This window comes from Mus caroli, unplaced genomic scaffold, assembly GCF_978045245.1.
Source record: "Mus caroli unplaced genomic scaffold, Mus_caroli_1 scaffold_19, whole genome shotgun sequence".
NCBI lineage: Eukaryota > Metazoa > Chordata > Mammalia > Rodentia > Muridae > Mus > Mus caroli.
In genome coordinates this window covers 30,603,401-30,624,085 of record NW_028227274.1, presented here as the reverse complement: position 1 = coordinate 30,624,085, position 20,685 = coordinate 30,603,401, and the positions used below count along the sequence as shown (strand labels likewise).

General features: G+C 41.4%; 1 protein-coding gene across 4 annotated transcripts in view; it reads right to left on the bottom strand.

Annotated features, from left to right (window-relative positions):
- Positions 1 to 1,368: 1,368 nt before the first annotated feature.
- Positions 1,369 to 20,685, bottom strand: part of Camk4 (calcium/calmodulin dependent protein kinase IV) — a 234,480-nt gene continuing 215,163 nt past the window's right edge. For all 4 annotated transcript variants that reach the window (XM_021150440.3, XM_085833402.1, XM_029472049.2 and 1 more), the window contains 4 exons: positions 17,876 to 17,951; positions 14,333 to 14,459; positions 11,543 to 11,695; positions 1,369 to 9,308 (listed from right to left, as the gene is read on the bottom strand). In XM_021150440.3, the coding sequence (XP_021006099.1) occupies positions 8,880 to 9,308; positions 11,543 to 11,695; positions 14,333 to 14,459; positions 17,876 to 17,951 (785 nt within the window). In that variant the 3' untranslated portion in view covers positions 1,369 to 8,879. The remainder of the gene's footprint in view (positions 9,309 to 11,542; positions 11,696 to 14,332; positions 14,460 to 17,875; positions 17,952 to 20,685) is intronic.

Genomic DNA, 20,685 nt, shown 5'->3' with positions numbered 1-20,685 from the left:
TTAACCGTGGCTTCCCATGTAGGCCAGGTATCTTCTAAGCTATACTATTTAATTTCTGAAAGGAAAATTAGATATTAATTTTTACCAACTCATTTTAAGGTTTGAAGTATATCAATAACTGCCCTCAAACTCTGAGCCACCCTAGAAGACTGGCAGATAAGAATGTGGAATCCTAATATTAAGTGACCTTTCCCTCTCTTGTTCCAGCAGTCTATCTCCTACCCTTGCTAACCACCGGGGCTCAGAGAATGACTCTGTCATTTGTTCCCATATTCTGTTTTTTGGTTTTTGTTGTTTGTCTTTTGGGGGGGTGGGGTGGGGTGAGACAGGGTTTCTCTGTGTAGCCCTGGCTGTCCTGGAACTCACTCTGTAGACCAGGCTGGCCTCAGATATCTGCTGCCTCTGCCTCCCAAGTGCTGGGATTAAAGGCATGCGCCACCACTGCCGGGCTGTTCCCATATTCTGTAACATCCCAGTGGCTATAACATCTTACTGATTGCTGCAACTGTTAAAAGAATATGCCGGTTATTGTAACTATTCCCAGTGATAGGTCGAATAAAGGTCTCCTACTCCGTATATCTTTTGTGACCTTTGTGGTTACAAAGTTGACAGTCAAACTGAAAGGAAAGTCACAAATGTCTAAAGTCCCCTCAATAACTGGGCTACGTGGTTCCCTTAAGCAGATATTTTGGAATGGTAATTTGTCAAGGGAGAAATAGACTAGAGGGTTTCTAAATTTGCTAGAAAACTATGTACTAACGGCTCCTTTCACATGAGAGCTACAACACGCAGAGAAACACATGTGGGTAAAGGAAAGTAACTTTAAAAATAAAGGTGGCTGTATTCCCTGAAATGCTGGCAAGCAAGTCATTTCCATAGAACAACACACCACTTCCTAAATGTTCGTGAAAATCGAATTGCTAGAAATCAGTTCATTGCATTTAGAGGTTTGGAGCCAAGGGGTGCTCATCTGAAGCTTGTTAAGCAATAGGGCATGACGGTGACACGAGGCAGTGTCCTTTATGGTTTTCTGTTTAATCCACGTGTCTTCAAAGTTTCTAAAACCTGTTCAAACAATGAGGAATCTGAACACGCACTTTTAACTCAAGTCACACAATTTCCTTCTTTAAGAAATAACTAAGGCTGGGCGTGGTGGCGCACGCCTTTAATCCCAGCACTCAGGATGCAGAGGCAGGCGGATTTCTGAGTTCGAGGCCAGCCTGGTCTACAAAGTGAGTTCCAGGACAGCCAGGGCTATAAAGAGAAACCCTATCTCAAAAAACCAAAAAAAAAAACAAAAAACAAAAAAAAAAAAACAAAAAAAAAAACAAAAAAAAAAACCAAACAAACAAACAAAAAAAAGAAATAACTAACGTGACTTTACATTTTCTGTTCTACATGGAAATTTTAATTTTTGCCTCCTACGCAGTTGTTGTGAGACCATTTGCAACATGAAACAAAGATCACCTAACTTCTAAGAAACAAATGAAAGAACCTAACTAAGGCAAAAAAAGCTACAGTGTGGAAAAGGGATTCCCAAGGTCATCGCAGAGCATGACGGGCAGAGAAAACCTGAGTCTTGTTTTTCCTATAAAGGGCCAGATAGACATTTTAGGTAATGTAGATTGTATGGTCTTCTGCTGAAAAATCAGAAAAAGACGGAATCATGCTATTCTAGTAATTTGCAAATAGACCAAAAAAAAAAAAACCCCATAAAATGAATCTGACCATTATAATAAAATTTGAGTTAATTACAATCTAAGTCCTTAATTAAAATTTGTTCTTTAAACTATAGTTACACTGTTTTGTGGGGATTTAAATTTAGTTCTTTGGAGAACCCTATGGGAAAAGTTTTTACATGTATGTAGTTTTATATGCTCTAGTTAGCTTCAGCTGTCAGCTGGACATGTCCCCAAATGGTATGAGGGAGCCTGGATTAGAGACTGCCTTGATCAGACTGACATTTGAGCTTTGCTGTTTGGCATTTCCTTGATTACTAACTGATGTGAGGGCCTGGCCCACTGTGGGCAGAACCATCCATAGGCAGGGGCCCAGGGCTGTGTAAGAGCTGAACAAGCCAGGAAACAGTGTTCCTTATGCTTTCTGTGCCACATTCTGCCTCCAGGTGCCTACCCTAAGTTCCTGATGTAGCTTTTCCTCATGATAGACTGGAACATCTAAGATAAAATAGAACTTTTCCTCTTCTACCTTGTTTTTGGTCCTGGTGTTTATCACATCAAAGAAACTAGAGAATATATGTATCTCAATGACAAGATATAAAAATTATTGGAATACAACTGGTATGATTATTAACTTAAAACATCACCCTAATAGCCCATTTGTTTGTAACTTTCAGTCATTAGATTTATCTGTACTCAAGTCACTGTTCCCAGCCACCAAACTCATTAGATGTTTACAGACTTTAAGTGGAAAAGCAATATGTGTTGGACATAGAATGACAAAAGTTCTGTGCCATTTCAACCAAAGAACTTAAATTTTAGAAAATCTCTTTGGGTTTATAGATGGTCATAAAATATTACTGAGACCAAGAATGCCATGGCCAGGAGAGATATCAATCATGAATATGCTATTTAGTAATCAGTACAATTGCATATTAGTTACATAATATACAGTCAGTTAACCAGACATACCAAACAGGTCAGGTTAAAAGTAGGCATTATGCAATGATAATTTTCAAATTATGGTCATATTTGTGTCATATACAAAATATCTTGTTATCCATGTTTCAAAGACAGGACAAAGGAAGCACACATCTAGAAGATTTTTATCATCCATTACTATCAGGATTTGGAGAGAGCTTCAATAAACAGTTTCAAAGAGGTGAAGCCTCTTTGAGTATTATCTTTTTTTTTTGTTTCTCCGAGACATGGTTTCTCTGTGTAGCCCTGGCTGTCCTAGAACTCACTCTATAGACCAGGCTGGCCTCGAACTCAGAAATCCACCTGCCTCTGCCTCCCAGGTGCTGGGATTAAAGGCATGCGCCACCACTGCCCAGCAAGTATTATCTTAAAGTAACCTTTTAGGTGGAAAATAAGATTATTTAATTTGACTGAAGATTAAATATCCATCATTTTCAATACAATGAATCAAAGTAATTATTAAATTGGACATAAATATCTATATCTATGGGTCTTTCAAGTCAATCTTCACAATACAACGAAGATAATTATGAACAGTGTGATTTTGCAGTCTTAGAATTCCTCATCAGTGGTCAACCTGAGGCAACAAAAACCTGTTCCTCCAGTTAGTGTAGAATGCTCCTGCCAGAAATTAAAGGGCTTCACATTTCCAAAGTGAGGCTGATGTCTGGATGGATAAAACAATACCCTGCCTGGGACACGTGGGGTAAGCCAACACAAAGAAAGGTGATTGACAGAATTCCCGTTTCCTGTCATTTGGTCAAGAACAGTGGAGGATTTAAAGAGACAGTCAGTCCTTCAGAGCATGGAGGGTCTGTCCCTGAGTCTAACTAGGTCAGATGCTGGGGATCTTTAAAGCTGATTCCTGCAATATTGCCAGGCAGTTTGGTTTTATGACAAGGTTTTGACCTGGACTCCTGGACCAGATGCCTGGGAACAGATAGTGTCAAGCCTTTCTGAATCTGTCACAGATCATTTATGAAAATTGATTTTAACCAATCATAAATTGTTTGCTACTGCCTTCCAGGGTAAGTGAAAAACGATTGGACTGAGTCTACGTTATTTGACCTCAGGTGATATTCCCAAAGAGAAATGACAGAAGCTTATCTTTGAATGCAAAGAAGAAATGTGAACTTCCTGATCAATGCAGCACTGAGTGTGTTACTAATCTATGTATCCCTATCCCTTCCCTCTCTCTCTCACCCTCCTCTCTCCTCTCTTCTCCCTCTTCTATCCTACCTTCACTTTCAAGAAACTAGAGAGCCACCTTTTTATAAGAAAGTTAAGTGTCTTAAAATTTTTAGGTAGAAAATTTTGTATGTTTTCATGGTGTGGCTATAAACACCAACATAGAACTCTATATGCATATTTAAAAAAACACTGCAGACACTGATCTAACCTTATGCAGTGTTCAACTGGAATTTGTTCAGATGTTAGCCATGATGCTGATTGGTAATGTATCAGTGGAAAACATTAAGGAAATTGGGGTATGACCTAATGGACAGTAATTACAAAGCTATTACAAATCTCATTGCATAAGTAATGTCTGGAAACTTTGTGCTGTCTCAAATAAACCTCGACAGCCAGACGAGTGCTTCGCAATCACACAGTGGCATCATAATCCCGCAATCGACTGTTCTGTGCTAATTCACGATGATGACCTCTTTTAAAATTATTTTTAATTTGGCTTCGTAAGAACAATTCCAAAGTAGAAGTGTGTTGTCTTTTCTGGCATTGTTTTTCTTTTTCCAATTTGAAATGCAACCAGCTGTTTCTGTGTAATAAAAACTGAACCATAAAATACAATGGCTCTTTCAAGCTTCAACCTGTAGGCAGCTCACAATTAGCAACCTTGTGTTATACTGGAAATAGCCAATAAAAAAAAAATGCTGAACATTCTACATTACAAAATATCAAATGGCATGCAATCAAGGTCCCTTTAAAAGGCAAGCTGCTCTTTCTCTATAAATTTGCCAATAAAATGATTAAGATATTATTCTAAAATCAGTATGTAAAAATTTCCAAAAGTCTTTTTAAAAAAAATCTGTCAGTGGCAGTGTTGACCAGTTCCTTCTATGAGGCTTCACAAATGCCAGACGTGATGGCATTTCCATTTTGTGGGTATCTGGCATATCACCACCTTCATAACATGTCCACCATGCAACTGTATTTTCCAGGAGGCTTCTGGAAAGATTGCCTGCATACGTGAGGATGATGTCCAGCTGAGTTCAGTGTCTAGAGAATGGACTCTGTGTATAGGCTGCTCAGTGGTGACATGCGGTGGGCCCACAGTAATTTCTACTAGGTGGGAATTCTGTTGGCTCTTTGGCAGTACTCAGGAAACTGGGTTTCCAGAGCCAAATGGGGATAAGCTGGACTCTGACCAGTACATACACTTTAACAATATGTAAGGAAGTGTTACTTTGATGTGATAACACAGATCAATTTTTTTTTTAAGAAAATGCATGTCCAGGGGTAGCCAGGATTTATGCAGCTACACCTATAACATTTGCATCTTAGCTGCTCACCAACTCACCAATGTGGAAAACGAAGTCTGCTCAGATCTGACCATAGAAACTCAAGTCTTACTCTGCTCAGAAGAAAAGTGCTCTAGGCTAGACTAGCGTGTCTACCATAGGAACCACTGGCTTAATGTGGCTCATGACCGCCCGATGTAAACATGCTTAAACTGTTAATTTAGAAACAGTATAAAATAGATTCAAATTATCTTATTAATTTTAATTTTGATGTAATAATATGTGTATACTGGATTAAAATAGAGTATTAATTCCATATTTTCATTTTAGAATGTAGCTAGTAGAAAATCTAAAGACACATGCATGGCTATGGGAGTGGTGGCATATGCTTATAACCCCAGATCCAGGGAAAGCTGAGGCAGGAAGATCACTGTGTGAGTTTGAGGTCAGTCTAGACTACAAAGTGAATTCAAGGCCAGCCTGCAATTCATAATAAAACCTTGTCTGAGAATTGTTTTGACATGTGTACCTTATTATACTTTTTTATATAAACACTTATTTCAGAAGATAACTTTGTAACCATTCTATTCTAATCTCTCTCTTATTTATGTGCTATTGCGGCAAGAGGGCTAACAGTCTGAGAAACCACTGTAAGCACAGGTGGACTTTCTAAATAGGAGGAAAAAATTTGCAGACTGTCCTCTGTGGTGAAAGAGCCCCGTCAAGCTACGTGTCTGATCTTGAAATGAAAGCCAATAATGAATGTAACTTTTCTGTTGTTCTTTGGCTTTGGCTTTTTGCTGAGACAGGGTTTCTCTGTGCAGCCCTGGATGTCTTGGAACTTACTCTGTAGACCAGGCTGTCCTTGGGACTCAGAGATCCATCTGCCTCTGCCTCCCACCACCTTGGAATGCATATTTGTTATTTGCTGAAATTTAAAATTTTGTTTTGCTTTGTGACTGTATTACTGTGGTGGTTTGAATATGCTTGTCCCATGGGAAGTGGCATTATTTAGGGGGTGTGGCCTTACTGGAGGAGGTGTGGCCTTGTTAGGGGAAGGTAGTCAGTGTGGAGGCAGGGCTTTGATGTCCCGCTTATGCATATGCTTAAATCTGGTCAGTGTGATCCAGAGTCTCCTGCTGCTACCTTTGGATTAAGATGTAGAACTCTCAGTCTCTTCTCCAGCACTGGATGCTGCCCTGCTTCCTGCCATGATGATAATGGACTGAACCTCTAAAACTGTAAGCCAGCCCCCAATTAAGTGTTTTCCATGATAAGAGTTGCTTTGGTCATGGTGTCTCTTCACAGGAGTAAAACCCTAACAAAGACAATTAACAATTAAGAGTAATATTAGAACGTGTTCTTTCAAATTAAGACTGTCTTCCTTCAGTTTACGTAATCTTTGAAATAGATAATATAATTTTAACAAGCAATATAAATGTTGATTGTTCTTTTAAGTGGGTAAAATAATTATTCTTAGATGGAATCTCTGAATGATTTGAGTGAAAGGTTGTAAGTATTAGTAGGACTTGATCTTTAGTATACCAGTTACAAATGAAACCTGCTCATGATGTTTAGCTAGTGAAAGGTATGGGTTATAAAAGAGAGGGAGGGGATTGTGCTAGAGCTCTTGAGTACCATCAAGAAGGGATGAGTTACAATCATTTAAGCAACTGATTCTGAGATCCGAGAGACCTTGGCATTTATAATGCTCTTCCTATAGCCTACAGGGTCATTCGAGGCGTTCAGTGTATGCTGGAATGAAGAAAGGCCTGGGCTGGGTTTGAGCAATGATATGTTCTGATATTTAATTGCCACCTTCTAACAAGACCCCCTAGTCTTCTCTACTCTTTCCACATATGGGAAACTCACCATACATAGGGTAAGTTTGATGAGGAAAATTACACCAGGGACTTGCTCTTCCTAAATGGAAATTGTAACAAAGCGCTCTTAAAGGTTAAAACTAGGGAGCCCTTTATGACCCTCAGAATGAGGTCTTCCAAGAGGGAAGAATTCAAACATGAGGAGGAGCATAAATACTGTGAATGAAAGTCAACGGGAAAAGAATCACCCTCGTCAGATGTCAGCTGCCTGTCAAGGACCCAATCACAAAATGCTCAAAGCACCACACTGTCTCCTTCCCCAAAAGCTGTCAGAGGTTTGTGCTTGACCTGCTGAAGTGCTGATACTCTAACAGCCTGGAGAAACCTCAGATCGAATGTCAGCTCCCAGCGTGACTGTTTGAATGCGTCAGAACAAATTATTAGTTTAATGAAAAAAATTCTGTGCTATTCATTCTTCCTGCCGCCATTTTGGACTTTAAAAGTAATACTTTCTTTTAAGTCAAGAAAATCCACACAAAATATTAAACAGCTATTTTGATAAAGTGCTCATTTTCACTCAAACACAAAATTTGAGGTATTGGATTTAGTATATTTTGGTGAACCTCCCCCCCCAATTACTCTAAGAAGAAAATCATGCTAACTAAGGTCTAATGCTGTGCCCTCTCTGAGGTCTAGTTCAAGATGTGTTTTTATTTTATTTTTGGTTTTGCTTATTTTTAAGGCAAAAAAAAAAAAAGTTCACCCTATGCTAAATTTCTTGGCGTATATTCAACATATTTCAACATTATAAAATGTGTAAACCCCTCCATTGGAAAAACTCCTAGCTTTCATAGTGAATTTTAATGAACAGTATGTATACATAGGTGGACATTTCCTTGTGCTAACATTTCCTTACTCTAACAACCTCAGTACTAAGTAATCTAACCATTGAATGCAGTGTTATAAGATTCAGACATTTTGGCATCGATTTGTACAATGGACTTTTCCAAAAGTTTGAAACTTGCTACTTGTGGAGTGTATCCATAAAAATGTTCTCATATGCAAAATATCATATAAGCTCACAAATGCAAATTTTTGTGAGAAATGAAAAGGAGTTAATCTTGGTACATCCAAAGCCTAATTCTATCTCATTTTAGTTAAATCTCCTCTTTCCTAGGTTTTGTACTCTGCGGGGGCGGGGGGGGGCATTTTATTGGAAAGGCAGGTAGAGGAAAGTAGCGGCACAGTTTAAAAAATAATTTCCCAAGAATTGTAAACTGGCAGAATTTTATGCTGAACATTTTGGGTATTCTTATATATTATACTAAAGAAAAATAAGACATTCTCTGCATACACTTAAGAGGACTGTGGACTCAGAGCCTTGTAAGAATGCTTCAACTTCTCAACACTGTACATGGATGTTTTTGCACACTCTACAGGTTATCTTTTATAACCATCTTCAGCCTACTTTCATAACGGCCTACTCGGCCCTTCCCACTGCAAGTATTTGAAAAGTCATGGGAATGTGTCCTCTAACTCCAGCTGGTTTTAGCTGAGTTCAAAGGAATTGCCCTCTTTTGAAGACTTCTAGTGGGTGTAGGATGCCTAAGCTTTCAAAGTCTGTTTGCCATTTCACTTCAATATGTGCCACCAAAGGCTGAGAATGTTAAAGTGTTGCGTTGTTTGCTAGAAATTTCAAATTTAACTCATCGGTATTAGGTATCCATTACATGCCATAGAAAATGCCATTATTTCATAAAGCAAACACATGCACTGACATTAGGGTTACCAACTGGTATATATGGGGTTTTTTTGCACCTCAAAACAGAATCACTATAGTGCATATCATGCTTCCCCGCCTTGCTGAGGGACAGAGTGCATAAAATGCTGGGGTTGGCCCTGACCTAAAGGAAACCAGCTTAGTACTCTGGCTGAATCGCATCCTGCTGTGGAACCCCAAGTTCCTCGTCAGGGGCTTCCTCCTCAGTGATGGGGTCCATTTCTTCCTCCATACTCTTCAGCTTCTCCTCTGAATCCCTCTTCATCTCTGGGTCATCTGTTTCCAGCTCATCCTCTGGAGCCTGAGGCACCATACTGGAGGTCTCCTCCTCTTCTACACCTGCATCTTTCTCCACCTCCTTGGACTGCAGCTTCCTCATCTCATTGGCTGGAGTCTCGGCCGCCACTTGGTCCTCCTTTTGCATTTTCTTTCCCAGAAGATCTGTGCTGTCCTTGGCATCTTGGGTTGAAGGTGGATCCGAGCTGGCCTTGTGGTTCTCCTGGATGCTGGTGTGGCTACTGCTGGCACTTCCCAGCCGAGAAGAGGCCACCACAGCCTTCACTGCCGCCTGATTGGAGAGAGAAAAGTACTAAAAGGTGTTCCCAGGGGAAATCGCAATTGTAGTGTAATTTCTACTTTGTTTTGTAGGTTATGGTTGAGTCTTTCTAAGTAAATTATTCCAAGATCGGTTGTCAGATAAAAATGTATTTGGAGACCAGTGAAACCTCCTTAATTCCAAATTAGGATTATTTAATCATATGAATAATGGGGAGGGTGAGTAAAATGTGTTAGTCCTGGAGAGTCTAAAGTTTTGTATTCTCTATTCCTTATATATAAAAGGATGTTTCATGGAACACTAGATACACAATGTTAGTTGGTATCATGGAAATTAAAGAGTTTAGCGCTCAAGCTTCAGAAATAGTTAAGCCAATGCTATTTAACACAGGTCATTTCAAAATTTAATCATGGATCATCTATGCATTTCATTTCTGTCAGCCTTAAATGTACCTAGTCACTATTTTAACTTATAGTCTATAAAATAGATCTATTTTGGTGGATAGTTTCTGTGTCATCTCTTTTAGCAATTATCTACACTGTGGATTAGTTCTAAAAATTGTTTCCCAATTATTACAGCTTAAAAACTCAACATCTGCCTTTGTCTCAGTCAGCTGCTGGTAGAGCCTCTCAGAGGACAGCCATGCCAGGCTCCTGTCTGCAAGCACAACATGGACTCCGTAATAGTGTCAGGATTTGGTGTGCATGCATGGGATGGATCCCAAGATGGGCCAATCACTGGGTGGCCTTTCTTTCAGTCCCTGCTCCAGTTTTGTCCCTACATTTCCTTTAGACAGGAATGATTCTGGGTTAAAAGTTCTGAAGATGGGTGGCTGGTCCCTGCCTCTACTCAGGGCCCTGTCTATCTACTGAGGGTGGTCTCTTCTGGTTCCATCTCCCCACTGTGGGCATTTCAGCTAAGGTCATCCTCACTGAGTCCTGACAGCTTCTCTCAGCCCTGGTTTCTGGAGGTTCCCCTGCCCTCTAACTCCACTGCTGCATATTTCAATTCACTCTCTTGGCCCTCTGGGCATCCCTCCTGTCTCTCCCCATACTTGTTCCTACCCTCCTTTCTTACTCCCTCTATCTCCCATGATTATTTTGTTCCCCTTCTAAGTGGGTTTCAGGTATCAACACTTGGGCCTTCCTTCTTGTTAAGCTTCTACAGTCTGTGAGTTGTATCATGGGTATTCTGAACTTCTTAGCTAATATCCATTTATCAAGTGAGTAGATACCATTCATGTCCTTTTGGATCTGGGTTACCTCACGCAGGATGATATAATTTTGGATTGAGGTTGGGGACCAATATGGAAGAGTTAGAGGAAGGACTGAAGGAGATGAAGGAGATTGCAACTTCATAGGAAGAACAGCAGTGTCAACTAATCCAGACCCCTCAGAGCTCCCAGAGACGAAGTCAAAAACCATGGGCTGGTCCATGGCCCTGGGCACATGTGTAGCAGAGGCCTGCCTTGTATGCTCTCAGTGGGAGAGGGTGTGCTCAATCCTGTGGAAACTTGATGCCCTAGGGAAGAGGGATGCTGGTGGGGGTGAGATGAGGGTGGATGGGTGGGAGAAGCACTCTTTCAGAGGCAGGGGAGGGAAAGGGAGTGAAGAACTCAGGGAGTGGGGACTGGAAAGGGGAACAACTTTTGGGAATGTAAGTAAAATAATTTACTAAAAAAAAACAAAAACAAAAAAAAAACCTCTCTGAATAAATACCAGTTTCTTGCTTAGTGCCTTATTCAGATAAGAAGGAGCAATGATGGATCTGCTGAGGCCTGGTGCGATGGCTTGGTAGGTTAAGTAATATCCTTGCCACCAAGCCTAGTAACCTGAGTTCAATCTTTGGGTTAAGGTGAAAGGTGAGAACTGGTTCCCTCAAGCTGTCCTCTGACCTGCACATACATGCTATGACACACAGAGAACGTTTTATACAAGCATGCACACACGCATGCACACACGCACACACACACACAGAGACAGACACATACAGAGTAATTTAAACATATTCCAATTTTTATACCAGCTCTGAACTTATTCCTTCAAGTGTTTCCCTTGTTAAGAGAGAGAAAGAGAGAAAACAAAACAACAACAAAAACACCTAAGTGGTTTTATGTCAGTACTTACAAACTCTAAACACAAGAATTTTCCTGGTGTCACAGAAAATGAATAATACAATACTAAAGGAAAACAAGACACCTTAAACACACACACACACACACACCAAAACAAAAACAGATTTTTCACCTTAAGCTTGCGCCGAGCATTGAATTCTTGAAGTTTCTTCTGAGCAGTGTCCATGTGGACAAAGTTGGCCGCTTTACCTGTGACCCATGGGTGTTGGAGGGCTTGAAATGTAGTCAGCCGTTTCTTGGGATCCAAAACAATGAGCTTTTTGACCTGCAATCATAAAGAAATATAGAGTTATAGAAATTGGACTTTTCACGTTGTGAAAGTCTGGCTGCACCGTTATCACTAGCACCAAGTCCGCACACCCTCAGGAACAGGACCAACCTCAGGAAAGCAGCAGCTGAGGAAGTTCTAGAAAACAAGGGTGCACAGCACCCCTGGCCTCAATCTCACAGATTCCTGTCTTCGGAGTTCAAACGATTAGGTCCTGGCTCATCTATGACCAAATGACTTCTGAGCTGAACCAGCATCCGAACAATTCTAGGCCACACACACTGTGAGCTCACTTAGAACGCAGAACTCCGATGACATCATTCCCTCAGTGGGGACTTAATGACAAAAGGGTTGGTGTTCAAACCCTTATGGAACACTCTTTTATGACACTGTTGAGATCTACAGTCCATTTTTTTTAAAATACTCATTGAAAGTACTTGAAGGAATAAGTTCAGAGCCAGAATAAAAGCCACTGTAGCATAGAATTAAGGAAGTCATTGGCTTGAGGAGTGTGACCTGCAGGGCATGACTAAATTCATCTAATGGCATTCCATTCTGGAAGATTTGCTCTTGTTCCTGAAGATGAACAGATAATGAATTGCCAGGAAGATCAACAAATGAAATAATTCCTAGCCTTGGGCTCCCAAGCAGTGGTCTGGTTTGAGGGAGGCATTCCCTGGACTCAAGGACCCACGTGTCCTGGTTATACCTGTAGCTACTTTTTTTATGGCACACAGACACTGATGGATTGGGAATGATTCATTCTGATTCACAAGTGAAGAACAAAAGTTGGTTCAGAGACTTAGCCACCAAGGTCAAACACTTCAGTGTTAGAAGAGCTTGAAAATTCAAACTCGGGTCTCCATTATGAGAAAGCTCCTTCTCTGTCCTAGACTGTGAGGACTCCAGAGTCTCTCTAGACTTTGGTCTTGTAAAATAAGATGCCCCCAAATCATTTAAAACCCAAGGTCTTTTCTAGCTCTAAAAACTCAGGAAAGAAGGGAAAACAGGTGACCAAAATCAAACAGCAAGTTAAATAAGGAGCAAACACATCTGAGTCTTGATTTCATGCAGCTTTCTCTGCATGATGCTTGCTAAAGGGGTGCACGTCTGAAGTGCAAGCGCTGGTTAGTAGAGGGCAGGGATCCTTGGATTCTCTACAGCATATATCTTAGAAGGGCAGAAAAAGAAGCAGGTAGGCCACCACAGAGGAGGCTGGGGCTGGTGCTGGGGCCAAGGTAGAAGAGTGTTGGGAGCGACCCTGTTGGAATGTTAACTGCCTTGTCAGCCATAAGTGCTTGCTTACAAAGTCTTGGCCTCTTTGGGAAAGTATTAGCCCAGCTGAGTATAAATAGACAGATCCTGAAGTCAACGGAGAACAAATAGCTAGCTATAAATCTTGTGGATAGGTGCCTAATAACCCATTCTGTTCTGATATTCCTGCTGAACTGTTTACCCAGTCAATAGCCTGTTCTTGGGAAGAGGTGCATTATTACCCAGAGACAGTGTGACCCCCCCCCCTTTCCTGCTCCTATGAGTGTATAACCTTGGTGGGAAAAATAAAAATTTGTCAGCTTGAACAGAACCTCTTGTCTTGCTGTCCGTTCTTTGTGTTTCTTTGTCCCCCATTCTCTTCCAGGTGCCCCTCAAGTCCCTGTTCGACTGTCCCACAGGCCGGGACAGGAGAGGGAGGGGGCTGCTCTGAGACAGGGGTAGAGGAGGAAGAAAGAAGGTCAGGAAGCAGGTGACATGTCCATATGTCATACACAGATATGGGCTGCCTCCCTTCCTATCCATATGAGGAAAGCCATGGATCCTAAAGAAGCTGTCCTGTGAAACTATATTGAGAGGAAAGGGAGAAGTATTTGGAGAGACGAGTCCTGAGAAAGGGGCTCTAGAAACTCGAGTCAGCTCTAATAGTGTCTTTCTGCTGGGAGTCTTCGTGAGCATTAGCAAACTTTAGGAGCATTAGAAAACTCCTAAAGTCTTTTTTATGATTCAAAATCAACTCCATTATTTTGGCACATTCTTTTTTTTTTTTTTTTCCTCCAGAGGAATGATGGCTGCTGTTTCAATTATACACGAGCATCCTTCTACTAGAAGAGGGAAAGCTCTTTAGAAGGGATTGCTGGAATATTAATGAGCTTCATTGTGGTCCCAAATGTGCAGCAGTGTAAAGTGAACCCTAAAACATTCTATTAATAGAGTGGATATTGTTTATGATTACAGTGTGGCATAATAGGGCTCATGCTACTGCCAGAGGATTTTTAATAAGTTTTAAAAGTTTCATGGGTTCATTCATATTTATTTGAAATGCATCTACACTTAGGTGAATAGCCCACATTAAAGCAGAATTCGGTGGGTGTGAACGGTGTTATTTGAAAGGCTCTATGTCTATCAGGTAGCAAACATTCTTTAACTAACACCACTCTGATGATCCAGCTCATGAGGGCTGAAAGCACGCCTGGTTTCTCTTCTGCATGAGGAAGATGCATTAATTTATTGTGCTTTTTAAATTAAAATATCTTAAAGTTATAAAGAAATAACAATGTCAAAAGTGGCCTACTTTAAAAATATCCCTTACTATTTCTTAGATAAATAATGTTTCTCTCATTTCGCTTTGGTCACACTTACCAAGTCCTTGGCATTTAAAGACACTTCATCCCACCAGGGGGAGATAAAGTAATATTCACAATTCAGTATTCTCCTGAACATGAACTGATCACCTCGCTCATCATAGAATGGTTCAAATCCACAAAGTCTGGAGGGGAAAAAAAAACGGAATTAAATACTTTTAAATGATCAAGCATGTTTAATCACATTTCTGCAAAAAATTCAAGTCTGTCTATATTCCCTATAGGTAAATCTACTTGTACAGATGTGCAATTGTTTGGTTATAATTAATGACAGACAGCATAAAAACATCTCCAGAGAGTAAGAATAGTGGAACTTCCTATAAAAACTACAAGTACAATAACAGTAAAAAAGGCACACAAAAAACAATTAAAGTGGCTAATATTATAGACATTGTGGTTATGACTTTCCAGCAGATTTTTTCCTTGATAATTAAAAAAATCATTAAACAGATTGATTAGGGTTCCAAGTTAATATAAAATGGAACTCCAAAAAATTAGTAGGTACTTTGATATATTATTCGAGTTTGGATTTCAAACTGAAACAGAATAGAGATAACACTATTAACTCAGTCCCCACAGGCAGTCAACAGAAGAGCACCGTGGACTCACTTCATTCTTGTAAATGACCCTTACTTTCAAGATGTCTGGCCACATTCACCTAACTGTCTCCTACAGGGTCATCAGGAAAAGCAGTAGAGTGTGAGAAAAGGAACAGAGACTCGGGGAAAGTGGATGTCGGCTCTGGAGTTACCCAGCCTCCACTGGGTAGAGACAAGTGACCATTCTGTGTCATGACAGGGGTGGGGTGGGGTGGGCAGCCCTGACAATTAGCAGTCTTTCCAGGCATGTATTTACATGTTCCCTTTGAAAATCAAGTGGGCAAAAAGTGGAAGTTAAAAGATAGCACATTCGATTCTTCCTTTAAGCCAGCCAAGGTTGCTACAGAAAATTATAAAATGCTTCCTGAAACGGCAGCTTCTAGGAAGAGGCCATTTATTACTCCTTTATGTTCATGAAATGTTTCCATGGGAGAATCCTGGCCTGTTCCAAACATCCTTGAGCCATTTGGGAGAGGGTGAAACTTTTAAATGGAAAAACCCAAAATCAGTGCACTCTCCCTGCACAAGTCTGCATTAAGTCTGACCCACCTGCACAGGAAAGGGTAGGTAGGAGGTCAAAGCACAGAGGGCTGGGCAGGGCCCTCACCTTGACCCTCCTATCCTCTCTAACCCTAGGGAAGTGTAGCCTGCTACTGGTTAGTCATGGAGGAAGTAACCGGCTTTCCAGGACTGGTTCTGGAAGGGCCTACATTCCCCATTCTGCAACCCAAAGACAATGACAACTTAAAAGTCACAGTCCTCCAACGGCCTTTCACCACAGTCATGCCGATCACTTTTCTTTGATGATGGGCAAATAGCTGATAACATGGAAAAGTTGCAACAGAGGGTGGGCATCACACATGCACGCACACGGTGTAAAGCTCCTTTGGGAGTACTGCAGTGGTAGTTTAGGAAATCGCTCGGATTACCCAGCATCTGGGGTGAAAAGGAACAGGTTACCACCAAGCCTTTGGGATTAACTGCAGTGTTGAAAGCTGAAGGAGACAGTTTGATGATTTAGGGTGTCGATCTGATCACTACAGTCATGAGATGCCAAACACTACAGCTCTCCGAGGCAAAAGGTCCAAAATTCCTGGGAAAAAAGGCCTTTGTTTCCTAACTAAAGTCATCTTCAGAAAGAGTATGTCCTTGGCACAAAACAGGTGGTGGTAAGCAGAAGTTTTAAAGAGTGAAATGTTAAAGCAACAGTTATGTTACGATGAGGGATGAAAGGAAACAGGTTTTCATGTCAGTAAGAATTAAGGGAGGGGAAGATGACTCAGTTGGCTTGCCATACAAGAACAATGACCTGAGATTGATGGCCAAAGCCCAACTTTTTAAAAAGCTGGGCAGGGTGCTATGCACTTGTGATCTCAATGTTGGGAAGGCTGAGACAGTAGAACCTTGGGGTTTGCTTGCCAACCAGTTTAGCCTACATGGTTTCAGTGACAGAAATCCTGCCTCCCCCAAAATGATGGACAGCACCTGAGAAATGATAACTCAAGTTGTCTTCTGACCTCCACATGTGTGCACACACAAGTACACACATATGCACACATTCACGTGCACCCACACAAACACAGGTGTATACATATAAAATAATAGAATTCTACTGGTGAATTTATTAAAAAATTATCAAGGGCTGGTGAGATGGCTCAGTGGGTAAGAGCACCCGACTGCTCTTCTGAAGGTCTGGAGTTCAAATCCCAGCAACCACATGGTGGCTCACAACCATCCATAACGAGATCTGACTCCCTCTTCTGGAGTGTCTGAAGACAGCTACAGTGTACTTACATATAATAAATAAATAAACCTTAAAAAAAATTATCAAAAGCCCAGTGTTTATTTACATGTATAGAAGAGGAAAAAGAATAGGTACCTCATTTGGGCAATCATGTTGAGGTCTAACTGTAATTCATAACATAGCTTTCCCAGGAAGCATCGGTGGATTAGATCCTAATGCTATCCTTCCCACCATTACTTCTGTGCTCTCTTCCTTCTCCTTTGGTTCTGAACCACTCCGTGCTATTAGTCAGATGTCTCAATGTCATAGCCTCACATCACCACTCCCCAACTAAATGCACATGAAGGCTAAATAGAGAAGATACCCAAGTCAAGATGGCCAACAGATGTGCCTACTGTGCATTAGCTCTTGGGTACATTGATACTGAGTTGGGTTTTCTACAGCGATCTTCATGCATGCTCTCCCTCTGTTACCTGCATTTCTGTCACCACATTGGCACAAATCTCCTGAAATCCCTTATTTTTTTGACCTAGACAGTAGCTCAGTAATGGAGTTGGAATAACAGCACGTGACTAACTAGCTCATTTTATTCACAATACTCAGCCCAAGGCCCTTGAAATCTTTATATATTTTTTTTTCTTCATTTACATTTCAAATGCTATCCCCAAAGTCCCCTATACCCTCCCCCCCCCCGCCATGCTCCCCAACCCACCCACTCCTGCTTCCTGGCCCTGGCATTCCCCTGTACTGGGGCATATGATCTTCCCTTAAAATCTTAACATACAGGAAAAATAAATCAATTGCTATATGTGCTTGAAATATTCTGGTAATAAACGTGTGAGTGTGAGATTTCTTATGAAACAAATGACAGTTGTCTTATGGGTTAACAGTCTGTTTAACAGATGCAAATAAGCAGAGAGTATGACAGGTGGACTTAGATTTCACACTTATTATGCTCATTGACTATGTCCCCAAATGTGAGTATATTACATAGGACAATCAGATAAAGAAAAGCCCTGGATACATTCTGCCCTCGAGAAAAAGATAACATAAGAAGGAATCCCCATTTTCCGAGTGTGCTCGTCTCACCATGGTTAATGCAAAAAGAGACATCACAAAAAAGTCAAAGGGCAACATTGGTTCTCATGAGAATTAATATCAGAGGCTGTTTGCAGAAAGGTTGCTTTTTGGCACTTACAGGATGTAGGTGATTATTCCTACAGACCACATATCCACCTCAGGTCCATAGGCACAGCCTCGGAGAATCTCAGGTGCTGCAAAGAAGGAAAACAAGGTTAACTGGGAGGACCGTGCCCTGCCCTGGTCACTCACATGTTAATTGTAACCAATGTGAAGAAACAAATTCCCAACAAAACTTCAGAACTCTCATCCCTGATCTCCCCCCTAACCACAGTAAGATGAACAAATACTCATATCTGTTTCCGTAGGAGAGACCATAGTCTCTGTCATGGTGCATGAGAGTAAAGCTATGCATTAATATCAAATCAAATACAGAGTAATCAAATTCTCCAATAAAATGTATAGAAGTGTATCCTTGCTACAAAAAACAACAAACAAACAAACAAAAACCAAAACAACGATAACAAAAAAAAAATCTTACTTCAAAGGGCACTTTATATATTCATAGACAAGGAAGAAATGAAAGTTTACACAGTAGGGGAAAATCAGTTAACCTCATGCTTCCTAGAGATGGAGAACTACTTGAAGCAGTCTATGCATGTGTGGAGATAGGGAAAGGACCCAAGCAGAGGATGGGAGGAATATGCCAAACTCCAGCACAAGAAGACTGCATAGGAGCAGGAAAGGGCTTCGACACACATCTTGGCCTTGACAGCAACGTATCTAGTATCTGTCCCTAAGGAGAGGCTGTCCCCAGCGTTCCTGAGGTCGTGATCTGAGAAAGGAAGCCTTTCCTATGCATAGCAAGCCTTATTCTCTTAGCTTTCTCTACTGTTGGAGTAGGAGGGCCTTCTCAGCCTTGCCATGGTCCTGGAGTGACGAATACATGGATCTTTTGCATTCTCATTACCCAAGAGCAGTGAAAATCGGAAGCTGGCTGGGTAGGTTTGCAGAGAGTACTGTGGATGCATCGCTTACCCAACTCACAAATAAGCACTGAGAACCAGTGCCCCAAGCATAGACTTTGGTGCTCTCCATGCTGCTGGGCCCCTTAAAGAATGAGTTGTTTGACGTATGCTGAGGGACCTTGAGGTATGTGTCAGGACCAGAACACCACACTCCTCTGGATGTGGCCTCTCGAACCAGTGAATTGGACCTACTGTCTTCCCGGCGAGGACACCAGTATAGACCATCAACATGAGCTCTGGAAGGAGCCTGGGTGCAATGGCTACTGGAAAGATTCCCCTGGTGGCTTTCACTGTCACCCCACACTCCAGCCAGAACCGTGAAAGGAGGCATGTGCCTATAGGCAAAGCAGCCACTCAACAAGTGGACCTGACAAGGAACTCTATCTGGATCCCCAAGTTTTCTTGTCTACACTTGAATTATTCCTAGGGGAAAATGTCCTTTTACGATTTGATAAAGTTAGGAAGAATGCCTGCCCAGTGTCAATGTCCTTCCCTGAAGGGTGCACTTTCATTTTGTGGGGTAATCTGCACCTCACAAAATGAGCCTTAACAGCTTCCCCTGGTGAGTGCTTTAGAACTCAGATCTGGCTCTCCTGGAGTGCTGCTGTCACTTGCCTCCTAGGTGCAATCCACCATGGAGCAGGGAGCACAGGAGTGTTTAGTTTGCAATATGAGTGGTGTGAGTGGTGTCAGGCCTTGCGACCTCAGAGAACCTGAGGAGAACTCTATCAGTGCTGACAGAAGCATGAGACTTGGTGGTTTTGTTTGTTTGTTTGTTTAAGCTTTCAGATCTAAGTGGATGGGGCTAGCTGACTGCCAAGTATCTTGGAGTTTTAACCTGTGATTTGGTGAGTGATTAGTGACTGATCCTCAGTAAGAAGAGAAAGCAGCCCAGCAGGAAGGATGCTCCACAGAGCCTGCTCTATCTCATTTCCATTTGCTCTGCTAGCCCTGCCACTGGTGCACTGCTGAAGGTTCCTGTCAAGGGTCACCTGTTCTCTCCTGTGTGTGCCCTCCCTCCCTCCCTCCATCTTTCCCTCCCTCCCTCCCTCCCTGCCTCCCTCCCTCCCTCCCTCTATCCCTCCCCCTCCCTCTTCTTCTCTTCCTCTTGGCACTCAACCAAGAACCCTGCTGCATGTTATCAGCTCGGAAGGAAGTCTTGTATGTCTCTGCAGAGCAGCTGAAAATTTTGCCCAACACAGCAACATCTGCTCTCCTTCACATCACTCACAAACACACCCTCTAGTAGCAAAATATTTCTCTGCAATGCATTATCCTTCACTGAGTCGGGTTTGGGTGTCAGAGGTTAACTGAGACAAAGGAAAAATAAGACATTCTTGTCTTCTATAATAAATTTTCCTTAAATTACTTTTTGTAGAGGAACGTATTCTATCTTGAGTCCAATATAAAATTGAGATTAAAAAAAAAAGTTGACACCAATTTCCATTTTAAATCAATTAACTATTTTAAATAATATAAAATCCAAATCCATGAACCATCTCAAATAGTATAAATATTTTTAATTACGAGTTAGCGTGATGTTGGCTTTCTTTGGAGTCAGCTGGTATCACTTTTAACCAACCTATCTGAACACTGGAAAGAGCTGAAAGCCGTGTCCAAAGGCTTTTCCAGGCTAATTTCAGTTCTGACACAGCAGTTTTTCAAGCCTCCCAGGCATCAGACGGCCTCACAACTAACTCCAGAAATCTATAATTTCCTTACGGTAAGGAATAATGGAGAGGCAGACAGCTGATTTCTATTTGGTAAAGATATCAAACCAGATGTGGCAACACACACCTGTAACTCCAGCATTAGGAACTGGGAGGCAGGTGGACCAGAAATTCAAGGTCCCCTTAAATACACTGGAGTTTGAGGACAGCATGGACCACAGGAGACTATA